Below are 25,228 nucleotides of genomic sequence, written 5' to 3' on the forward strand. Positions count from 1 at the left end.
ATCTGCTAAAGATTGACTTTAATTCTACTAAGAAAAATAACATCGCTCCCTCAAAGAGCTTAGTCTACCGACAGAGGATTGTAATACGTGCTAGACAGATAGCCAACATGCCTGAATGATATTTAAAATTTTTTATTGAAAAGATACCCTCTAACTTTCCCTTTTATTAAAATATTGCCTTGTAAATTCCCATCTTTACATAAAAGTCTCTATCATCTATACTTGGAGCTCTCACAAAATAGCGTGAAACTTTGGCATTCTGAGTGGTCATTTTTCACAAGACTAAAACTTTTCCATCACTGGAAAGATGACCACGGCAGGGAAGAGGATAAACTGGACTGACAGGTGATTCAACAAAATTTCAGAAAATAAGATATTCCAAATTGATTTATAAGGTGGTAGGGATTCTGCCATCATAATCTGAGCTCTCTTTTCACTACTTTTTTGTTATGAACTAAATTAAAAACATTCTTTACTTCAGTGAAGAAGTTAAAAGTAAGCTACTATTTCCTTTAATTTGTTGACTACCACTTGGCTGCTAGAGTTAAAAACAGCAATGGAAAGTGAAGTCTGGCTGGGCACAGTGGCTCACACCTGTAATCTCAGCACTTTGGGAGGCCGAGGTGGGAGGATCACTTGAGGTCAAAAGTTCGAGACCAGCCTGACCAACATGGTGAAACCCTGTCTCTACTAAAAAATACAAAAATTAGCTGGGCATGGTAGCACACACCTGGAAACCCAGCTACCAGGGAGGCCGAGGCAGAAGAACTGCTTGAACCTAGGGGGTGGAGGCTGCAGTGAGCCGAGATCACACCTCTGCACTCCAGCCTGGGCACAGAGCAAGACTCCATCACAAGACTCCATCTCAATAAATGAATAAACAAATAAATAAATAAAGTCCACTTTCAGTTCTTTGAATATTTATTATTTATTCGATATCCACTAAATACTGCAGTTAAGAACATACACTTTTTAGTGGGTTAGTTTCCTTGTCTAATAAATATACTGATCTTCCTTATGGGCAGTTATAAGCAGTTACAATTACAGCAAATTGTAAAATGATATGTTAAAACGCTTGATTCTAATATAACATTGGTAAAGGGTACATAAACTGTGAAATAAATGATGTAATCCTAAGGAAGTAAAAGTTGGCAATTAGAAAATGTGTTCATAAACTTAAAAACAACATGTCAATGCATACTATTATTGGTAAATCTGATATGACAATCCAAACTCAAAAATATGGGTAAATTAGGGGGCAGCTCATTTACAAACTTTTCACGAGTTCTTTCTAAATTAAAGAAACACTATTACTGAGACTATGACCATTAGATGGCAGCATTGGGTGAGATTTAAGAGCCAACCGACTGAAAGATACCAATGGACGGGTGTACTTGGCATGAACAGTTAGAAAAGAGAGAAAGAAATCAAGCAAGAGTATCTTACAGAAAGACACTGAGTCAAAATAATTTATTTTCCTGTGTTACATATGAAATTGTGATCTTTTCCTGACATTACCGGGAAAGTAATACTGATTTCTATACTTGAAAAATGACCATCATTCCTAAGTAATAATAATTGCCTTTTAGAGGTCATGGTAACATCCTCCAAGATCCCTTACTGGCCCAAAAAGCACCTCCTTTGATCACATTCTGTTGCTAATTCTGAGTGTTACTTTAGAAAGTCTCTCCTAGTAAACAGAGAAAGGGGCTTGGATCTCACAGGGCAGGACTTTAGTTCCAAATGAAGGAATATTCAAACCTACAAAATAATAATAGGAAAATAATGGAGTGCTTGTCATACAAACCGAATCATCTCTGTCCATCGAACAGCTTCTTGAAGCTCCATCAATCTCTCTTTATACTGGTTTCGCTCCATGAGAACACGGGCCATTTCTACTCTAGTAAACCGTTTCCTCTGGGCTGTGGGAATATCACTCTGTAATGACAAGAAAATGACATATCATTCTGGAAGCTTATAAATGTCTTGGTGTTCATCTCAGAGTTATGCAAAATCTTTCAGTTTTTAAGCATTCCTTAATTTTTAATCTAGTAGATCATTTAAAGAAAAATGGCCTTATAAAAACAAAATCAACAAAGAGATTTTTTTTTAAAATATATTTTTTGAGATAGGGTTTTGATCTGTTGCCCACCCTGAAGTGCAGTGGTGAAATCATAGCTCACTGCAGCCCTGAACTTCTGGGTTAAAGCAATCTGCCCACCCCAGCCTCCTGAGTAGCTTGGACTACAGGTACATGCCAACACGCCTGACTAATTTTTAAATTTTTTTGTAGAGACAGGGTCTTGTTATGTTGCCCAGGCTCATCTTGAAATACTGGACTCTAGTGGTGCTCCTGCCTCAGCTTCCCAAAGTGTTGGGACTACAGGTGTAAGCCACTGTGCCCAGCCAACAAAGAGATTTAAATAATCACTCATGACTACAAAGATAAAAGGCAGCAATTTAATTTCTGAATATATACACAGATATTTGAACATATTATAAAGAAATAATAAAGAGTAGTGTGGGTCTGTTCTCATAGTTCTTAAAAATATATAAAAAATAAAGCTAAAAAATAAAAAGAATAGTAGGGGGCTGGACGCAGTGACTCACGCCTGTAGTCGCAGCACTTTGGGAGTCTGAGGCGGGTAGAATGCTTGAGCTTAGTTTGAGACCAGCCTGGGCAACATAGTAAAATCCTGTAGCCAGGAGTGGTGGCACACACCTGTAGTCCCAGCTACTTGGGAAGCTGAGGTAGGAGGATTGCTTGAGCTGGGAGGTCAAGGCTGCAGTGAGCCATGACCATACCACTGCAGTCCAACCTGGGCAAGAGAGTGCAATCCTGTCTTTAAAAAACAAAACAACAACAACAAAAAACAGTAGGGCCAGGCACGATGGTCCACGCCTATAATCCTAGCACTTTGGGAGTATCACTTTGAGCCCAGAAATTTGAGACCAGCCTTGGCAACATGGTGTGAGATCCCATCTCTACAGAAAATAAAGAATTAGCCACGTATGGGGTGGCGCACAACTTTGATCCCAGCTACTCAGGAGGCTGAGGTTAAAAAAAAAAAAAAAATGCTTAGAATTGCTTCAGGCCAAGAGTTCAAGACCAGCCTAGGCAACATAGTGAGACCCTGGCACTACAAAAAATAAAATTAAATTAACAGCCAGGTGGGGTGGCATGCACCTGTAGTTCCAGCTACTTGGGAGGCTGAGGCAGGAGGATCACTTGAGCCCAGGAGTTCAACGCTGTGGTGAGATATGATTGTCACTGTACTCCTCCAGCCTGGAGGAGTGACAGAGCGAGACTCTGTCTCTAAAACATAGTAATAATACTAAAATAAAAATAAAGAACAGTGCAGATTTTAAACTAAAACCAAAATTGTTAAATCTACATAGATTTAATACGCTATTGTAAGTTTCACCTAAAAATGTTGCTCTAACATTATTTTAATTCATGTTCTGTAACAATCGTCACTCAGAAAATAGTTATAAGTTAGTTCCATTTATCTCAAATTACCAAACCATATACTCACCCGAGACCAGCATTAAGGGTAAACTTATTGCCTAGTTACCAAGGTACTCAACTATAAGAGTCGCTAAAATACCAACATAAATGCAAACAGATGGAGACAATTGTATTAGCCAGAATTACTCCTAGACAGAATACGTAAATATAGAGTAAGCATAGGGGTAAGACCTCAAGGGAACATGGCTCAAGTCAACGTCCAATAGGCTTTCATTATCCACATTTTGGATCAAAGCTGAAAGGTCTGGGACAGTAAGAAAGACGCTAAGCTTAGCCCTTAGTAGTCCTCCTCCTTTGTTGTTCTGTTATAGAACCTGGGCCTCTCCTTTGAATAAAGTTAAACAACAAATGATAAAGATCTTAAGTTTATAACACAGCAAGCCCACTAGCAGGTATGTACTCTGGAAAGCCTACTGCTCCTGCCCACCTGGAGACTGGTGCTGTAATGTTTGTAACAACAGCATTGTAAAAAGCTGAGACAAACTAAATATTCCTTAACAGGAAAATAAATACATAAATTGTGACTATTCATTCAATGGGATATCATAAAGTAGTGAATATGAATGATAACTACAGCACTGTACTACATGGATGAATCTCAAAAACATGCCACTGAGGAAAAGAAGCTGGTCTCCAAGACTAAACATAGTGTGAAATACAAAAAAGGAAAAATTAAACCATATATACATATGTGATATGATAAATTTTTTTTTTTAAGTTAAGCAAATGATAAATATAGGATAGCAGCTTTCTCTGCAGGGGAGGAACACAGAATAGTTCAATGTCTAGTAATGTTCTGATTATCAGATTGGGTGGTAGGTTCACAATGTTAATTTATTATGATTCATAACCTGCATGTCTTACATGTTTTTGTGTGTATCATTACATAAGATATTAAAAAACAGAGATTGAAGGGGCACCCAGTGATCATTCTGTCCAAAACAACCACATATCTTTGGTCTGAGCTTTGACCTGCAAACATTTGTTATAAGAATGATTACGAGGCTGGGCTGGGTGGCTCACACCTGTAATCCCAGCACTTTGAGAGGCTGACCAGGGTGGATTACCTAAAGCCAGGAATTAAGAGACCAGCCTGGCCAACAAGGCAAAATCCCGCCTTTACTAAGAATACAGCTCCTCGGGAGGCTGAGGCACAAGCTCCTCGGGAGCTGAGGCACAAGCTCCTCGGGAGGCTGAGGCACAAGCTCCTCGGGAGGCTGAGGCACAAGCTCCTCGGGAGCTGAGGCACAAGCTCCTCGGGAGGCTGAGGCACAAGCTCCTCGGGAGGCTGAGGCACAACAATGGCTTGAACCTGGGAGGTGGAAGTTGTAGTGAGCTGAGATCGCACCACTACGCTCCAGCCTCGGTGACAGACTGAGACTGTGTCTAAAAAAAAAAAAAAAAAGACTAGGAGTATGCTAAGATATTAGCAAGAAGCTCATATTTATTCTTTTGTACTTATGTTCACAACAATATGAACTAATTGGCTAGTACTAAAGTTCTAGACTTTATCTTTTTGTTTAATACTGTTAAATAATTTTTATTATTAAGCTTTCATATTTCTAAATCAAAATTTGAAACAAAACAACAATAACAACAACCAAAAACCCCAAAATGTCCCGGTTGGTCCTCAAACTTGAAAATACAAATACAGGTAAGAGCACAGAGGCACAGAGGGAAAATGAGCACACTGCATGGAGCTAGAAAGCTCAGCATCTGGATACCATGTAGAAGCATGAGCTATTCTATTCATGACCATAAACATGTTTCCTGACTTTTAAAAATCTTTATAGTATTATATCCAAAGCTTACTTAGAAAGATCTTCCTGAAATACCAAAACATGGTAAGGTAAGAAAAAAAGTCCAAAACCGTAAACCTACATCATCGTCATCTTTTGCTTTTTGCCTTGCATCTTCAGCTTCTGCCCGAGCTCTAGGGGGGAAAAAACAAAACAAAACTTGTTATTTGAATTGAGCTCATCTTTTCAAAAAAATAAGAGTAGGTCAACAATTTTAACTACCACTAAAGGATTATTTTTCTTTTCCCAAACAGGGTATTTAGCCACCTTCATTTGGTGGAGTATCATCATATCATAGCATTGTTTTCAGAAATAAACAGGTATTAAAGAAAGTGGGATAAAAAAATGTTTTACATTTCCTTATTATCAAAACAAAGATGTTTGAACAGTCTCTAACTCTTTTTGCATCCTTATAGACATAAAAAATAACAATATTTAGGCCGGGTGCAGTGGCTCACGCCTGTAATCCCAGCACTTTGGGAGGCCGAGGCAGAAGTGGATCACCTGAGGTCAGGAGTTCAAGACCAGCCTGGCCAACATGGCGAAACCCTGTCTCTACTAACAGTACAAAAATTAGCTGTGTGTGGTGGCAGGCACCTATAATCTCAGCTACTCAGAAGGCTGAGGCAAGAGAATCGCTTGAACTCGGGAGGCAGAGGTTGCAGTGAGCCAAGGCCTTAACACTTCACTCCAGCCTGGGCAACAGGAGTGAGACTCCGTCTCAAAAAAACAAAAAACAAAAGACAATATTTAGATGACAGGCTAGCAACTGGAGGGGCCTGCTCACAGCAGAGGCAATGGGCTGGGGCACTTTGCCCTCTCCCAGGCAGCTCTTGGCCTTCCAGGCTTGAGTGGACAGAAGGTCTCAGTCTCAGGGTTACATCTGTAACCCTTTGTGGCATAACTGGCAAAGAGTTTGGTTTAGAACAACACAGTTAAAGCTTACTTCCTAAGCTCTTCCTCCAATTCTCTGTTCTTTTCCTCTAGTTTCAGTTTGGCTTGCTTCACAGCCTCCAATTCCCCTTGCAGCACATCTTTCTCACAGGTCAGTTCATCCACTTTTGCTATCAAATCATTCTTCACTATGTTCAAAGCATTTCTAAGAAACACATATTTCAAGTGCATTATTACAAATAAATATTCTTTCCATCTTTCAGCTATTCCTTTGCAGACTAAACTGTACAACCATAAAGACGAATAATTTAATACTTCAAGATATTCTACCCAATGTTGTTTGTAGACAAATGCAAAAAGAACACAAAGCAACAGTCTAAGGTTTTACTCATTTATCAAATGAATAAAACGAGACAGACCATCAATTACTAAAAAGTGAGAAGATTAAATTTTAAAAATAGCATTCAAAAGGTTACTATTCTTAATAATTCCTGAGAATATATTACCCAATCAATAAAGTAAAATTATTCCTTGATGTTACCTTTAATAAATAATGAGAAAACAGTCTAAACTGGAAAGTTAAGACAGTTTACACTGAAGAAAAAAACCTGAGATCCAGTTCCTTTGGGTATAGTGGGCATAGGACCTTATTATAACTGCATTCTGTCTTGGATATACACAGATGTTCCAAAGTTGCTCTGACACAGCAAACTGACAAAGGAATCCAGTCAGCTATTCCACATGACTGGGGATCTGTCCCACTAAATGTGTCTGAGGGCTTAAGACTCCACAAATTGCACCCAAGAATGCACAGCTATGGAAGACAGCTCTGAAGAGGAAGGCTGAGTATACATCAAAATATTTGTGTGGGAATGAAACCCCAGGAGAAGAGATAAGAAAATAGACAAATCTTAGGGGAGGGAGCAAAAAAAAGTGTGAAACCAGGACAAATCCAGAAGATTAAGAAAAAGGCATGGATACTTATAGAGTGAAAAGGAGATGACAATCTGTGTTTCCACAAAAAAACAGGGCAAGGAAACATCTATCAGGGCAATGTAGGTCCCAACATTGGGGTGTGTGTGTGTGTGTGTGTGTGTGTACTCAGAGTTGGGGAACGAGATGGGACAGGGAGATGCCATTAGTATTATGTTAAAATGATGAAGTGTCATTGACTTGGACAAGAAGAAAATTCTTTATCTTCTGTTAAAATTTCACATACACTTACTTGGTTTCCAACAGTTGTGTATTTTCTAATATAAGATTCTCAACTTCCCGACCCATTCCTATCAAAAGAAAAAAGATAAAGACTTTGAAAATAAATGAATCAATAATTACATACATTTAAAATATAAGCTATAGTCACAAGTTTTATTTTAGAAATTTTATCTGTCCTTTATTAATCTTATTTTGTCTATAATTTCATTTGATGGACTACTTTAATAGATTATAAAATTATAAATAATTATTCATTATGAACAAGGCTAAAGATTTTGTTGGCCAATTTCTTTTTTAAATCTGGACCGGCTTGCTAGGGAATGAGGCCAATTTTCAATATCTGTTAGTCTATATTTCTCATAGATAATATTTCAAAAGCATCAAGACTTTTCTGCCAAATATTCTAATATTCCAACATTATACAGGGTAAAAAAGAATAGCTTTAATATGGATCGAAATTGTTTCTAAATCACATCTGACCTTGTAGGCTTTTGCCTAAAAATTAGACCTTATTAATAGAGAACAGGCAAAAACAAGGCTGAAGAAAGATAGAACCCCAAGGCAGATGAAACCTTACCAAAGAAATTATGGTCTTAAAGCCCATGCATTCCATGTAAAGCAAAAACAAAGAACAAGAAATGTTTTACGTAAGAAACAGCATGAAAACAGATTATTAATCTATAAAGTTTTATACATGATATGAAAAACATCTGGAATCACAATGTTGATTTAATGCATGATGTGCAAAAGACAGAAATAAAGATGATTTCCTTCATTCATAAGGATGCTGATATACCTAAAAAATGCTTTACCAATTCTTTCTCGCAATAAAATTAACTATAATTAGACTGAAAATCTTCAATCAACAATACAAACTTTCCTTCAAAGTGCCACCTATAAAATAATAATGTTCAGTTATCACTTGAGTGAATGTCTTTGATCGTGTTTGGCATTTTAATAACTACTGTGAGATAAACACATAGAGCATCCAATGCAAGATCCAATGGAGTGGTCTTTAGGGAGAAGAAAGCTATTAATTTGCTTTTCCTAAGACACTGATGATATGAAATAACACACTAGGGAGTATCACTCAAAAAACAAAAAATCAAAGCAAAACAAAACAAACAAACAAAAAAACCCACCAGTCACTCATCTTCAAGGAATTGTGAGCTAATAATGTTGGAAAATCACATACAATGGAAGAAGTAATAATCATAACCCAAGTAAACAGGAAAGAAATCTTTCTAAAGAAAACTACATAAGACAAAGGAGTTAACATGTCCCTTTATTTTAAAAAAGGTAATTTTCCAAATGATTTAAAAATTACTTAAAACAAATACAGGCAACCTAGGAATGCTACATATTCTGTGCACCTGGACTCACATTTTGTCTATATTCTAATTTTCTCAAAGATCAGGGTACTTACACCAGAAAGAATTAAATATCAGAAATAGATGACTTAATCATCTACCTATGTATTATCCACAAACTGAAACCAAACAAAACAAATTAAAAGTCCCAAAAAAGTTTCCAAATTCTAACTCCAAAATGATCTTCGGCAAGATATTTGCTTTAAACACTAATGCTATCTTTTTCTTCCTTTGTAGATACAATGGCTGGGAATGTTAACTTTTTAATAAAGTTATAGAGATAGAAGAAATAAGAATGTAGACTGGTTGAAAAAAGTTTATATGGTAACTATGTTTGCTATAAACTCTCAAGCACTTAGATAAGCGTGAAAGCTGAAAATATACGAAAGGCAAAAAAATAGTTGAGCAGAAAAAAAATGATGAGAAAGCATTAGATGAGAACAGCAGCCAAGAACACCTAGCTTAAAAAGCAGTAATATTAAAATATTCAAAATCATACACACCAGAATATTCCCCTAGGTAGGCAGCCCAAGAGAAAAATGAATGAGAATCTCAATTAGATTGTTTTCAGAAAGCAAGAACTAAACTCATTTACTTTAAAATGAGAGAGAAGAAACAAAGAAATTGACAAGATGTAGAGAAACCATTAACTAAACACAATGAAGTGTAAATATTTATAAAAAGGAAAAAAATTGAAATGTGTGCTACAGGAAAAACAAATCCTATAACACAGTTTCTAAAGTTTACATTAGCCATGAAGCCAGTAGACAAGACAGATATTCTGTAAACTGGAGGGTATACAGGACATTTTTGAAAAGATACAAAGTCCTCAGTGGGCTTAGAAAATTCACTGTATGATCCATATATTATCCTACTTGGCTTGCACATCTTCGGGTGCATGAATATACTGCTACTGGGTCCTCACCATCACCTAAATGTGACTCAGTCTGTCCCACTATACTATGTTGTGAATTTCCTTGTACTGTACTTTTATTGTTGGTCTTTTTGCATCAATGATACAACAGCAACATTTTAAAATTATTGTTAAAAGATTAACTGGCAATGTACAGAGTTTACTCTTAAGGGAAAACACTACAAAAAGTCACGAGGATACCAAATGGAAACACATGATGGTGCCTTTGAGTCTGCATGAGACCAGGATGAAGTAGAAATAAAGCCTTTCCGAGATGGCAAAAATAAATAAATAAAGTTTACATTAAATATACACATTCCCAATGAAGAGTTATCTTAATATATGGTGTATAAATTGAATATATAACCAATAGGATTATCTAAAATTTCATTTTGAAATGATCAGTAACTCTTTATAAGAAAAACATAAAGTGGCCTCATTTCTATTCAAGACTTAAATGAAGCACAAACTTAGGTCTAATACATTTGAAAACTTTACTTATTAAAAACAAGCAAAAAAAATAAAAAACTGCCTGACAGTTTTTAAAATCACAGAAGTCTCATTTGGATTTTAACACTGATTCTAAAGCTAGGTCCATAGTTGAGCTTCAGAGTTATATGGTAATCCCTTGAGAAGATGCACGATTTTATCTAGTTCTAACATGTGTGTTTTTCCAAAGGTACATTGCTCTCTTACAAATTCACCTGTAAAGAATTTTTAATCCCAAAAGGAGAAGAATCACCGATTTTGAGGTGAAACAAAACTGTCAGAACTATTTAGCAATCCCATTCACTCAGTTGCTATGTGCTAAATACGCAACAGTGAACAAAGACACAGTTGTCTCAGCCACATTGAGCTTATAGTCTGTCCAGGGAGACAGGTACCCAAAAAATAACAGTAAAGTATGAAGAGTGGTATAATAAAATGCAGTGCCATGGGAATACATTTCAAGAAAAACTAAGCTTTAATTAGGGGATCAAGGCAGAATTCCTGGAGGATGTATCACTTAAGCAAGGCAAGAAAAGAAAAGAAAAGAAAAAAAAAATATATATATATATATGTATGTATGTATACACACACACATTTAGGAGAGGAAACAAACAAGCCTTGGCGACTGGCTGTAAGGGAAAGTGGCAGGTGCAGGACGGAGAGCTATTCATTCACTGGAACAGTGCCTGTTGGTCCAAGAGCAGCCTTGGGGGACAGAACAATAAAGATAACAAACTGAGCTTTATACATGTCAAAATTAAAGCCCTCCAAGTCATCTTAGGGGTGTCTAGTATGCAATTAGGAAATAATAGTCTTGGGCTCTAGAAAAAGATCTGGGATGGAGATAAAAACTTGGGAGTAATTAGCCATGAAAACCAAGAAACAATGAGAGCAAACATGATTTCTCAAACAAAGTATCAGGCCTAGGACAGGAGCGCTGATACCTGAAAGATGAGCAAAGGAAGCAGATCCTGTTAAGATGACTGAAAAGGTAAGAGTCGAGACAGGAAAGGACACAGGCAAGTTGATATCACAGAAACCCAGCAAAAAGAGTTTTAAATAAGAAAGTTGAGGGATGAGACACCGATCAAGATAAAGGACAAATTGTTGAGATTCTTTTAAATTAGTAAAATCAGAAAAAGGTTGTGCTGGCGTGATGGTGCAAGCCTATAGTCCCAGCTACTTGGGAGGCTATAGGCAAGAGGATTCCTTGAGCCTAGGAGTTCCAGGACAGCCTACACAACGTAGTGAGATCTCACCTCAAAAAAAAGAGTAATCTAAGTACTGAGTCCATATATAATGATTCAAATTTGTTATCACTGAATTACACAGAAGAGAAGCCAAGGATTTTTTTTTTTTTTTTTTTTTTTGAGACAGAGTTTTGCTCTGTCACCCAGGCCGGAGTACAGTGGTGCAATCTTGGCTCTCCGCAACCTCCACCTCCCAGGTTCAAGCAATTCTCCTGCCTCGGCCTCCCAAGTAGCTGGGATTACAAATGCACGCCACAATGCCCAGCTAATTTTTGCAATTTTAGTAGAGATGGGGTTTCACCATGTTGGCCAGGCTGGTCTCGAACTCCTGACCTCAGGTGATCTGCCCACCTCGGTCTCCCAAAGAGCTGGGAACACAGGCATGAGCCACCGTGCCTGGCCAGGAACATTTTTATTTACCATCTTCGACCAAAAATATTCATAAGTAACCAAACTTACAGTAATATATTAAAATATTCTAATCTGGACTATTCTAGAGATAAGTGTATCAACATCTACAAAATGGAAAAGATAGTTTGTAGTCTGTTTCTTATCTTCAAAGTGGAAAAGAAACCAAAGCATCAGGATATTACTTTTAACTGATTTAAAAGACAACAGATATTTCTAAGTAGTATGGGGCTTCTAAATACTTCATAAGAAAAGAAAGTTTGGGGCCACCAACCTTAAACATTTTATCACTCATTACTGCATTATGAGGTAACACAGTGTACAAATTATATTCAGAAGTACTTCATTCTTGTTAATACAAACAGACAGCATAAAGGAATTTTGTGGGGTGATGTATTTCGATTCTAGTGAATTTTACTGCACTGAATATACATTTTAAAATTCTTCTAACATTTTTTCATCTGCTCCTCAATTTTGCCAGGGAGTTAGTTTCTTAAACCAATTATCTCTTAAAAGAAACTTTTCAGATATAATTTGACGTTAACTAAAATTAAAATGTATAATTAAATATAAAAATGGAGTATTCCTTAAGAATTAAACTTTCAGGCCGGACGCGGTGGCTCACGCCTATAATCCCAGCACTTTGGGAGGCCAAGACAGGTGAATCACGAGGTCAGGAGTTTGAGACCAGCCTGGCCAATACAGTAAAACCCCGTCTCTACTAAAAATACAAAAATTAGTCAGGCATGGTGGTATGCGCCTTTAATCCCAGCTACTCGGGAGGCTGAGACAGGAGAATCACTTGAACCCGGGAGGCAGAGGTTGTGGTGAGCCAAGATCGTGCCACTGCACACCAGCCTGGACAAAAGAGTGAGACTATGTCTCAAAAAAAAAAAAAAAAGAATTAAAACTTTCTTAGCCCTCCATGAGAAACGCAATTCATTCAATTTCTTCCAAAGTTTTACTTAAACTTTATTTATTTATTTTTTATTTTTATTTTTTTGAGACGGAGTCTCGCTCTGTCGCCCAGGCTGGAGTGCAGTGGCACGATCTCGGCTCACTGCAAGCTCCGCCCCCTGGGTTCAGGCCATTCTCCTGCCTCAGCCTCCTGAGTAGCTGGGACTACAGGCGCCTGCAACCACGCCTGGCTAATTTTTTGTATTTTTAGTAGAGACGGGGTTTCACCGTGTTAGCCAGGATGGTCTTGATCTCCTGACCTCGTGATCCGCCCGCCTCGGCCTCCCAAAGTGTTGGGATTACGGGCGTGAGCCACTGCGCCTGGCTAAACTTTAATGGTGACAATCCCTTTCTGTCTAACTATATGTACTTAAAATACTTTCAATCTCTCTTACTAGATACTTATTTATTTTTATGAGACAGGATCTGGCTCTGTCACCCAGGCTGGAGTGCAGTGGTGCAACCCAGGCTCACTGCAACCTCTGCCTCCCAGGTTCAAGCCATCCTCACACCTCAGCCTCCCAAGTAGCTGGAACTACTGGCATACTCCACCATGCCTGGCTAATTTTGATGTTTTCTGCCATGTTGCCCAGGCTGGTCTCGAACTCCTGAGCTCAAGCGATCCACTTGCCTTGGCCTCCCAAAATGTTGGGATTACAGGCATGAGCCACTGCAACCAGCCTAGATAGACATTTAGATAGAACTTGTGTTTTCCTTCAAAAACACTTTACAACATCAAGGACATAACTGGCAATCAATAAATTTAACATAAAATAATGCAAGCAATGTCACTCCACTCCAAAGTCATAACAATTAACAAACGAAACCTTTTGAGAACAGTGTAGTCTGTACTATAATTATACCAATAGATAGAAATTTTTTTAGCTTAGTATCTCCAAAGGTATATATTTTTAATTCCATATAGTTTTTAATTTCTATAGGGTCTTAAGTTACAAGGCAGGTATACCAAAACTAATTCATATGAGCCAGAACCTTGCACTGAAAGGAACTTCAGAGATCATCTAGGGCAGGGGTTGGCAAACTCTTTCTATAAAGGGCCAGACAGTAAATATTTTAGGCTTTAGGTTTCAGTTGCCTACTCAACTCTGCTGTTGGTAGGCAAAGGCAACCACAGACAATAAGTAAATGGTGGTGGCTGTGTTCCAATAAAACTTTATTTACACACGCACACAAGGGGTCAGCTGGATTTGGCCCATAAGCGGCAGTTTGCCAGATTCCTGAACTAGGGTCCAGCTCCTTCATTTTACACACAAAGAAATTAAGGTCCAAAAAGGTTAAGACACTTGGTAAAGGTCAGCAGGCAAATAGTCTAAGAGCCAAATGCAATATTCTTTTCAAACCATGTATTCTTCTAGAACACAAACTTTAAAATGATTATATTTACCATAGAGCTAAAACATAATATACTCTGTGAAAACTTAGAAAAATCAAGTGTTATAATTGCTTATTTAATTAAAGTCAACAGAATATAATGAAATTTATGTAAGCCAGGGAATAACTAGGCATCAATCCATACACACACACACACACACACATATCTCCATGTTCTTATGTGTAGTTATCTGTTTTGGAACATAGCAGGAGTTCAATAAATTGTGTTGTATGAATTCAAAACATGAATTTAAATGCAATTCAGTTTTAAGCATATCCATATGCAAAGGTGCTTTCATTTAAAACTTTCATGATCACAAAGAATATGTTTCCAATAATTACCTAAAAGGGCAACAACCCTGTACCACTGAGCAGTTGGGGACATTTTAAAGGTCTTTTCAATTAAATCATTTAAAAAATCAATTTTAAAAACAATATGAGACTTCTTCAGATGAGCTATCATACCTAGTAAATCTGCTCCTTCATCCACATCTCCTATTAGGCCTGAGCCAGCTGAAGACAGTTCTTCAAAGAGAGATTCTGTATTGCGATCAAAAGCTTTGTTCTCTATGCCTTTGGTGGGAGTGCTATGCAACAAGAACAACAAAACCAAATCAACAAATGACAAAGACTTTTTTGACGCTGTAAAATGAATTCAATAGGCTAAGCTACATAGGACTTTCTTACCTATAATTTATGTTTACTACAAAATATAACTTAAAAAGATTTCTCAAAGGCTTCCTAAGAAATTCTCACTAAGCTCCACGGAAATAGCTGGTGAAGAAATTATAGAATGTTTTTGTTGTGTGATCCCAGCAAACACAAGCAATAATGGCAGCTCCTCTGCTCTATACCAGGTGCTGGTGTCAGTGCTTCCCATAAATTACCTATGTCACAAGAAGGCAATTATGTATGTAAAAGACAGAGTAGCATTTCTCATAGTGGCAAAAACTGAAATGACCTAAATGACCATTAACAGGGGACAAATGAGGTAAGTTATACACATATAAAATTAAAATTTTACCTTTAAGGTTAAAAACATAAATAGAGCTTTATAAACTAAAGAAACCCATTATACAAAGGTTTTTTTTTTTTAATCAAGTTGCAAAACAGCATATATACTATATGCCCTATTTTGCAGGGGTGTATAGGGGAATGGGGAAGTGTATATGTTTGTGCCTGAATACTATTATTAATAGAAAAAGCTCTGTAGACCATTTCCAGTTAAATATGGTGGAGAGAACATAGTCATTTATCACCTAATAACTCAGAAGCTCAACTAAAATGAAAGTTAAGAAATTAAAAAGGTATACACCCAAAAGGACAAAGAGAGTAGAAAAAGAAACTATAGAGACGAAATGTGAACAGAATTCTGTAGGATGGAAAACAGATGGGCAAACAGTAGAAAGTGATGCAACAGACCAGAGAAAACCGAAAGCTAAGCCACTGGGGTTTAGGGAGGAGGTCAACATGCTGCCAGAACCCCTGAAAGGCCTAGGACTTGAAGGTACAGCAACCACAGGGAGGGCATGCAGGGAGGAACATGAAACAGAAGAACAGGATTTAAAAAACTGTACAAAAGGCAGTACAGGACCTAGACACAATCCTCCAGAACAGTGAGACCGCCCTTCTCTTGGCACAGCTGCCTAATAATGGAAGCCAAGTTTAAATGTTAAGGCAGGAAAGTGGAGAATCAGCATTATTTACTTAAGTATGAATAAAACAGCCACAGAGTACCAGATGTCTAAAGAAGGCCTCTATTATAAAAGAAAGGGCCCAAAACAAAGAGGATGTGACAGAGACACTAAGAGCAAAAAAAGACAATGCAGGCAGCAACAACAACAAAAAAACAAAGCACTTAATTTTCTTCAGAATAAATGTTGCACTCGTAAAATAGCAAGATGGTATAAAAAGTACCAACCAAGAAAAAGAACTTGAAAAAAAAAAAAAATGAGGATTTTAAAAAAAATCTGCCAGCAATTCGTACAAAATAAAAGAGATACGAAAGAGGGGAGAAAATAAATTATGACAGTCACTCCAGGATGTGTTCAACACATACCTAAGAGGCGTTCCAGAATGAGAGCAGAAGAAACAACAATAAGAAGAAAGAGAGAAAATTTCCCAGAACTGGAAGATACGAATGTTCAGATGAAAAGACTTATTTCCTATAAGAAGATACAAAAAAGACCCCTACACCAAGCACAGCATCATTAATTTTTAAAAAATCAAGAAAGTGACAATCTTAAAAGATTTCAGAGAGTATATAAAAATAAGCAAGAACTCAAATAACAACACCCTGAACTCAACATGAAAATGAAGTAATGTCTTTGCAATTCTGATGGAAAAAAAAATCTCCCAACCCATAGTTCTTTATCTAGCCAAACTCAAGTATGTCTTCTTATGAAATTTGTAACATTCAAGTTCATAGTGCTCAAAAAAAAAAAAAAAAAATTAACTTGTCACACACCCTTTGCCCGGAAACCTAGTAAGGATATGCTCCATCAAAACAAAGGCATAAATCAAGAAGCAGGATGATGTGGCATCCAGGAAACAAAAGATACAACAGAGAAAGGTGAAGAGAATTCCAGGGATGATAGTGAGGGCATATTCCAGAACCAGAGCAAATATGACAGCAGTCTCAATTGGAGAATGGGAATAGGAGGCTGCAGGAGAGTGAGCCCTAGGAAACAGACAGGTTTTGTGTTTGGTCATATTGGGGACTTTTACATTTATGAATTGCATAGTGTCTGCCAATGATTTAGTAACAGGTCCACAGAAACATAAGGAAAAGAAACAAAATAACCCAAGGCTTTATTAATTTCAGAAGAACAAAAAGTTGTAAAGGAAATGAAATGGGCCGGATGCGGTGGCTCACGCCTGTAGTCCCAGCACTGGGAGGCCAAGGCAGGTGGATCATGAGGTCAGGAGTTTGAGACCAGCCTGACCAACATGGTGAAACCCCGTCTCTACTAAAAATACAAAAATTAGCCAGGCATGGTGGCGCACGCCTGTAATCCCAGTTAGGGTGCTGAGGCAGAAGCACTGTTTGAACCTGAGAGGCAGAGGTTGCAGTGAGCCGAGATCACACCACTGCACTCCAGCCTGGGTGACAGAGCGAGACTCCGTCTTGGAGGAGGGAAAAAAATAAAAAAAGAAACTAAATGCAATTATACTGTATTCTGTGGCTAAGTAGAATTACAGGTTAATTTTATATAGTCATACTGATATAAATAATGAATTTAAGTAGCAATTTGAAATATAATAATATTCAGAGGATGAAAGGATGGTGGTTTAGGCATTATATCCTCATCTACTATAGAAAGCCAACAGCTAGCATCACAGCCTTTTTCAACCAGGGTTCCTTATTTGATCTACAAAATACAGAAAAGGATTTAAGTGAGTATTTTCTCTGTTCTCCCAAGGTAAGTACATACCTAGAGTCCTATTCTAGACGCACAGGAGCATAGCTAATTCATTATATACAAGAGATGCCTTAGGGCATTAGGACTGCATTTTCTCACAGAATCTCAGCTGAAAAAGGGAGGGATGAAGGAGGGGCAGGACAAGCATGTTATTTTAGATACCTGAAGATAAACAGCGTTAAGAGAGAGCTAAGAAGTGATAGAGTTGTGCACCCTTTACCCAGAAAGCTAGTAAGGATATGCTCTGTCAAAACAAAGGCATAAATCAAGAAGCAGGGTGATGCAGGACCCAGGAAACAAGAGTGGCGACAGAATGAGAACCTGTCTGAGAGAAAGAGAGAGACACGGTTCTGGATTTGAATCCCAGGTCCACCTCTTGCTAGCTTGGTAATCTGGGACAAGCTACTTGAACAAGTTCTAAGTCTCTTTATTTATAAAATAAGGATAAAAAGATCTACCTCATAAGGTCGTAATTACGATCAAATTATATAAAACCATGATGAAAACAATATTATTTAACATTTATTGAATGGGGCATTTTGCAATGATTTATCATATATTGATTCATTTAATCCTCACAACCATCTGAGGTATTGACACAATGCTGTTTTATAGATGAGAAAACATACCTAAGATTCAAATCCAAGACAGGATTTGAACCCACGCAGTCTTACTCTAGGGTATACGCTTTTAACCGCTACAGCGTACTGACTGCACAATGCTTAACAGAGATCAATAAATGGCTTGTATTTTTATAGTCATTAATTAATTAAAGGATAAACTTTATGGAAGAAATGAAAAGAAAGGCAGTAGCTCCTGTCTGACATTCTTGAGCATCAGTGTATTTTCGATAATCCTGATTAAGATGATATCTGATCTCCCAGCACTTTGGGAGGCTGAGGCAGGCGGATCACTGGTGCTCAGGAGTTCAAGACCAGCCGGGCCAACGTGGTAAAACCCCGTCTCTACTAAAAATACAAAAAGTAGCCCACTGTGCGCCTGTAGTCCCAGCCACTTGGGAGGCTGAGGTGGGAGAATCGCTTGAACCCAGGGGTGGGGGTGGGGGTGGGGTGAAGGTTGCAGTGAGCTGAGATAGCGCCACTGCATCCAGCCTAGGCGACAGAGCGAGACTGCATCTCAAAAAAAAAAAAAAAAGATGAGATCTAACCATTTTCTTCCTACCACTAAACAGCCTTCCCATGTAAAATGATACTAAAATGAGACTAATTTCTTCCAATAATGAGATTACAGTTCTCAAGATGGAAGTACATTCTCTCTTCCTGATCTGGGGGAAGGTAGAAAAGTTTGTTCAAACTTTTTTGTTTTGTTTTTTAAATTACCTTTATTTAGCGTATGTACACATAAAAAAGAAATCACCTTCTGAACCCACCCAGCAGGAAACATGCACAAACTCCAGGTAAGTGCTAGGGGGAGGGGCCCTGGCCCCAAGTTAGTGTCTGGGACAATGCAATATTGTGAGTAACAAGCCCCAGTCAGGAGGGGGCTGGACTGAAGTGTCTGGCAGGCTGGAGTCCCCAGCTACTGGCCCTAAAATAAGCATGCTCCATAGCCAAAGGTCTGTTTCATGCCCTCGAAGTAGCACCGCTGCCAGCCCTGCCATGTCCACTCTGTTACTTCCTTCACTCCCGCTTCTTGGTTTCCCCAAGTTACAGAAAGTATGGGATATGTCTTGGCTGTCTTTTTTCCCCTATCTGCTATAGATTGAATGTCTCCCCCATAAAATTCAGCTGTTGCCAATGTGATAGTATTAAGATGGGGCCTTCGAGAGGTGATTAGGCCATAAGGGCTTCTCCCTTATAAATAGGATTGGGGTCCTTATAGAATAATGAGGCTTTATCCAGTGTTCAGGGCTCACTTGTCCTTCTTCTATGTGAGGACACAGAGTTCCTCCCCTCCAGAGGATGCAGCAACAAGGCACCAACTTGAAAGCAAAGAGCAGCCCTCACCAGACACCTGACCCTGCCAGCACCTTGATCTTGGCCTTCCTAGCCTCCAGAACTGTGAGAAAATTAATTCCTGTTCTTTATAAATTGGCCAGGTGCAGTGGCTCATGCCTGTAATCTCAGCACTTTGGCAGGCCGAGGCAGGCTGATCACCTCAGGAGTTTGAGACCAGCCTGGCCAACATGGCAAAACCCCATCTCTACTAAAAATACAAAAAAAAAAATTGGCTAGGCGTGGTGGTGGGTGCCTGTAATCCCAGCTACTCAGGAGGCTGAGGCAGGAGAATCACTTGAACCTGGGAGGCACAGGTTGCAGTGAGCTGAGACTGCACCACTGCACTCCAGCCTGGGCTACAGAGCGAGACTCCATCTCAAAAAAATAAACAAGGCTGGGCACAGTGGTTCACGACTGTAATCCCAGGACTTTGGGAGGCTGAGGCGGGTGGATCACCTGAGGTTGGGAGTTCGAGACCAGCCTGACCAACACGGAGAAACCCCGTCTCTACTAAAAATACAAAATAAGCCAGGCATGGTGGCACATGCCTGTAATCCCAGCAACTAGGGAGGCTGAGGCAGGAGAATTGCTTGAACCTCGGAGGCGGAGGTTGCAGTGAGCCGAGATCGCACCATTGCACTCCAGCCTGGGCAACAAGAGTGAAACTCCGTCTCAAAAAAATAAACAAATAAATAAACAAACAAACAAATAAATATATAAATTACCCACTCTGGTATTTTGCTATAGCAGTACAAAATAGACTAAGACACCATCCTTCCTGCTCATACACCTAATTCATGATCCTGCAAAGATAACATTTAACAAAAAATTTAAGCCATGTACAGTGTCCAGTTTCAAGAATAGGAATTAGAATATAATACTAACATTTCTTCAACAAAACATCTGAATCCATTTTGTCCAGAGACTGGAGAACAGTGTTTATGGGAGTTGGGGGTGGGGGGGGTGCAGAATATGTCTTCATCTGACATTTATGTTACCTTGAACCTTTATATCCACTGAGATCTTTGTCCATATCCAGCTCAGGAGTAGATTCGATGATTGCTTGAACTTCTGACTTTTCTTCATTTTCAGCAGAGCCTTAAAAAAGGACATGGTGAAATAAACAACACGTATATTACATAGTACCCCAATATAAAAATCTTGTTGTTTTTATGGTTGTAAAGGTATCATTTGAACATTTTTAAAAAATTTACAAGACTGGGTTTTAGGAAATACAGCATTATACAATATATCATATATTCATTTAACAGATCATATCAAAAACTAATAAGCAACCAAAGAAAGTTTTCCTTTGTGTTTCGTGGAACACACAGTACAATGCATCCAAGGCCCTGCCTTCATTCTTATTTAAAAGATGGAATTTAAAGAAACTAAAGACAAAGACTAAACTAAGATAGGGGGCAGAAAAGAACTGTCCTCCTGTCTTTTAGGCTCTGTGACCTCCTGGCCCCCAACTCCTGGCCCCAATAGTTTCTCTCCAAGACTATTTAAACATTACCTCTTTTAAGCTTATTTACAATCGAATATAATTAAGTGCAATCTTATCTCAGTATCCATGGGGGATTGGTTCCAGAACCCACCACAATACCAAAATCCATGGATGCTCAGGTCCCTTATATAAAATGGCATTGTATTTGCATATAACTTATCAATATCCTCCCATATACTTTAAATCATCTATAGATTACTTATAATACCTAATACAATGTAAATGCTATGTAAATAATTGTCATACTATACTGTTTAGGGGATAATAAGAAAAAAGTATGTACATGTTTATTAGTACAGGCACAGCTATCATTTTTTTCAAATATTTTCAATCTACAGATGCAGAACCGCAGATGTAGAGGGCCAACTATATCTGCCTATTTTATAAATACAAAGCAGGCAACACCCACAAAGATATATTTTCTCATACCCACATTATCCAGGTTTACTGAATACTTTCCTAGTAAGTAGAGAACTAGGGTCACTCACCAGTAGATACATTTCTAGTTTCCTGGGCTACCTGTACTTCAATGTGTTTGCTTATCTCTGACTTATTTGGTGCATCTGTAACCTTCACGAATCCTTCATTTTCTTCCTTTAAGGGAGTATCAGTAGGAATTGTTGCCACATCTGAATTAGCTGTTGATGCTGGAGTGGTAGCTTTAGATCCGCCTTGGCTAACATCAGAAAGCTCATCCTACAAATACAAATAATTTTAAAAAAAATTTTAAATGACGAATTTACTCTAAATGACGAATTTTAAATGACGAATTTACTCTAAACCACATTAAATGGGTTGAGAAATAAATCTACCAAAGAAAGTTCTATTTTTTTTTCCAAAATAAAGGCAATAAAGAGCCACTGATTACCGGTAAGTACTCTCTTTAGACCCTCTGCAAATAATCGGGAAATATTTAAGTAAATTGTATTTTTTCAGATGAGATTTTTCTAAACAGAAAATTTGAAAATAAAAGAATTATTAGCAATAAAACTATACATTAATGTCAACATCATTCTTAATGGCAATTGCAACATTGTACAATCACTTGGTAATAAAGACCTACTTTAGAACATTTAGAACACATACTCTGTAATTGCTGCTCTAAAACAGAAGTAGAATAACCAAATTCTTAACCTCAGGGTATCTTTTTAAAGTGTGGTATTAAAATATCCTGCATCTAAATCATTTGAAGTGCTTAAAGTGCTTGTTAAAACTCCGTGGCTCACACCTGTAATCCCAACACTTTGGGAGGCCGAGGCAGGCGGATCACGAGGTCAGGAGTTTGAGACCAGCCTGGCCAACATGGTGAAACCCCGTTTCTACTAAAAATACAAAAAGTAGCCAGGCGTGGTGGCAGGCGCCTATAATCCCAGCTACTTGGGAGGCTGAGGCAGGAGAATCGCTTGAACCTGGGAGGTGGAGGTTGCAATGAGCTGAGATCATGCCACTGCACTCCCACCTCAGCAAAAGAACTAGACTCCATCTCAAAAAAAAAAAAAAAAAAGGCAGGGGGAGGGGGCAGATTCCAGCCACGCACATGCCTGTAATTCCAGCTGAGGAAGGAGGATCCCTTGAGCCCAACAAGACCCTGTCTCTTTGAAAAAAGAGAAAAGAGTAGGGAGTAGGGAGGAGTAGACAGAGTCTAAGTCCAACTCTAGACTTAATGCACCAAACTTTGGGCAGTGAGAATAGGTCATCTATATTTTAACAAGCAATCCAGGTGAGTTACGTACTCATTGAAATTTGATTACTATTATAGGATCTACAGATAGGTTTCAAGAGGTATATGCAAATTGAAACTGTATGCAAAAATTTGTGTACAGTGTATTTCTCTGGGAAAAGAATTATAGCTTTTATCAGATATTCAAAGGGGTTTGCAGCTCCAAAATAATTATAAACAATTGTCCAGTGGCTATCAAGAATGAAGCAGTTCTTTTGGAGCACCCAGGTTTTAAGAAAAGAGAAAGTGACAAAAAGTTTACGGCCACCACCACCACCACTAATAATAATAATAATAATAACAGGCCGGGTGCAGTGGCTCACGCCTGTAATCCCAACACTTTGGGAGGCTGAGGCAGGCGGATCACCGGAGGTCGGGAGTTCGAGACCAGCCTGACCAACATGGAGAAACCCTGTCTTTACTAAAAATACAAAAGATTACCCAAGCATGGTGGCGCATGCCTGCAATTCCAGCTACTCGGGAGGCTGAGGCAGGAGGAACACTTGAACCCGGGAGGCAGAGGTTGCGGTGAGCCGAGATCGCATCCAGTCTGGGCAACAAGAGTGAAACTCCATCTCAAAATAATAATAATAATGATAATAATAATAATAAATAAGGGTTAGGGTAAATTAAGTGAATTTATCATTCACTAAATGTATGACCTTGGGTAAGTAATGTATTCTTTCTTTCTAAACCTTTGTTTTATCATCTGTAAAATATAGATAACAGTATCTACTTCTTTAGATTCTTACTAAGTTATTCTACATTATGGCTCAGCAATGTGTTTCACACATACTAAGAATTTAAAATATTAACTATTATTATAATAGCAACTATTTGTATAATTATAAATACATAATTATATATTTTTATAATTTATAACTATTATAACAGTAACTATTAGTATAATTATAAATACATAATTGTATATTTTTATAATTATATTATAATATTTTAATTGTAAATTATATACACTATGTATAATTTCCTTAAGGGAGTATCAGCAGGAATTATTGCCACATCGATTTAGCTATTGATGCTGAAGTGGTAGCTTTAGATCCACCTTGGCTAACATCAGAAAGTTCAACCTACAAATAAAAGTAATTTAAAAGAAATTTTAATTGAGTAATTTATTCTAAAGTACCTTAAAAATGGATTAAGAAACTTGCCCAAAGTTATAACTTTTTTAAAAGGCAATAAAGAGTCACTGATTATCAATAAATAATCTCTCTAGCTCCTCTGCAAATAATTGGGAAATACTTAAGTAAATCGTATTTTTCCAGGCACACATGAGATTCTTCTTTTTTTTTTCTAAGACAGAGTCTCATTCTGTCACCCAGGCTGGAGCGCAGTGGCATAATCTCAGCTCACTGCAACCTCCACCTCCCAGGCTCAAGCAATTCTCGTGCCTCAGTCCCCTGAGCACCTACAATTACAGGCGTGTGTCACCATGCTCCACTAATTTTTTGTATTTTTGGTACAGACGGGGTTTTGCCACGCTGCCCAGGCTGGTCTCAAATGCCTGGACTCAAGCGATCTGCCAGCCTCAGCCTCTCAAAGTGCTGGGATTACAGGCGTGAGCCATTGAGCCCGGCCGATTTTTCTAAATGGAAAATTTGAAAATAAAATATGAAAGGCATTAGCAGCCAGGCTCGGTGGCTCACACCTGAAATCCCAACATTTTGGGAGGCCCAGGCAGGCAGATCACCTAAGGTCAGGAGTTTGAGACCAGCCTGGCCAACAGGGCGAAACCTATATCTACTAAAAATACAAAAATTAGGCGTGGTGGCAGGTGCCTGTAATTCCAGCTACCCCGGAGGCAGAGGTTGCAGTGAGCTGAGATCACACCACCGCACTCCAGCCTGGGGGACAGAGCGAGACTCTCTCCAAAAAAGGAAAAGCATTAGTGATAAAATTACACACTGATGTCAACATCATTTTAATGGCAGTTGCAATATTGTATCACTATTAATTACAGTATATTGTACATATTAATTATAATATATTGTACAATATATTTTACACAACATATAAAAATAAAATAGTATATCCATGTTAAGAGTACAATACTTCGGCCAAGTGTGGTGGCTCATGCCTGTAATTCAGCACTTTGGGAGGCCAAGGCAGGCAGATCACCTGAGGTCAAGAGTTCGAGACCAGCCTGGCCAACATGGAGAAACTCCATCTCTAAATCAGCCGGGAGTGGTGGCACACGTCTGTAATCCCAGCTATTAGCGAGGCTGAGGCAGGAGAATCACTTGAACCCAGGAGGCAAAGGTTGCAGTGAGCCGAGATCGCACCATTGCACTCCAGTCTGGGCAACAAGAGCAAGACTCTGTCACAAAAAAAAAAAAAAAAAAAAAAAAAAAGAGTACAATACTTCATGTATGCCTGTAATCCCA

At 38.3% G+C, this 25,228-nt stretch overlaps 1 protein-coding gene across 17 annotated transcripts in view; it reads right to left on the reverse strand.

The window, feature by feature from the left end:
* Positions 1 to 25,228, reverse strand: part of SPAG9 (sperm associated antigen 9) — a 158,727-nt gene that overhangs the window by 38,238 nt on the left and 95,261 nt on the right. For 7 of the 17 annotated variants that reach the window (XM_030828560.1, XM_030828566.1, XM_030828565.1 and 4 more), the window contains 9 exons: positions 21,595 to 21,802; positions 20,595 to 20,694; positions 14,682 to 14,803; positions 9,311 to 9,322; positions 8,015 to 8,029; positions 7,448 to 7,505; positions 6,275 to 6,427; positions 5,411 to 5,462; positions 1,808 to 1,938 (listed from right to left, as the gene is read on the reverse strand). In XM_030828560.1, the coding sequence (XP_030684420.1) occupies positions 1,808 to 1,938; positions 5,411 to 5,462; positions 6,275 to 6,427; positions 7,448 to 7,505; positions 8,015 to 8,029; positions 9,311 to 9,322; positions 14,682 to 14,803; positions 20,595 to 20,694; positions 21,595 to 21,802 (851 nt within the window). The remainder of the gene's footprint in view (positions 1 to 1,807; positions 1,939 to 5,410; positions 5,463 to 6,274; positions 6,428 to 7,447; positions 7,506 to 8,014; positions 8,030 to 9,310; positions 9,323 to 14,681; positions 14,804 to 20,594; positions 20,695 to 21,594; positions 21,803 to 25,228) is intronic. The other 10 variants (XM_030828569.1, XM_030828567.1, XM_030828574.1 and 7 more) reach the window with 3 other exon arrangements.

The sequence above is a fragment of the Nomascus leucogenys genome, chromosome 14 (assembly GCF_006542625.1).
Source record: "Nomascus leucogenys isolate Asia chromosome 14, Asia_NLE_v1, whole genome shotgun sequence".
NCBI lineage: Eukaryota > Metazoa > Chordata > Mammalia > Primates > Hylobatidae > Nomascus > Nomascus leucogenys.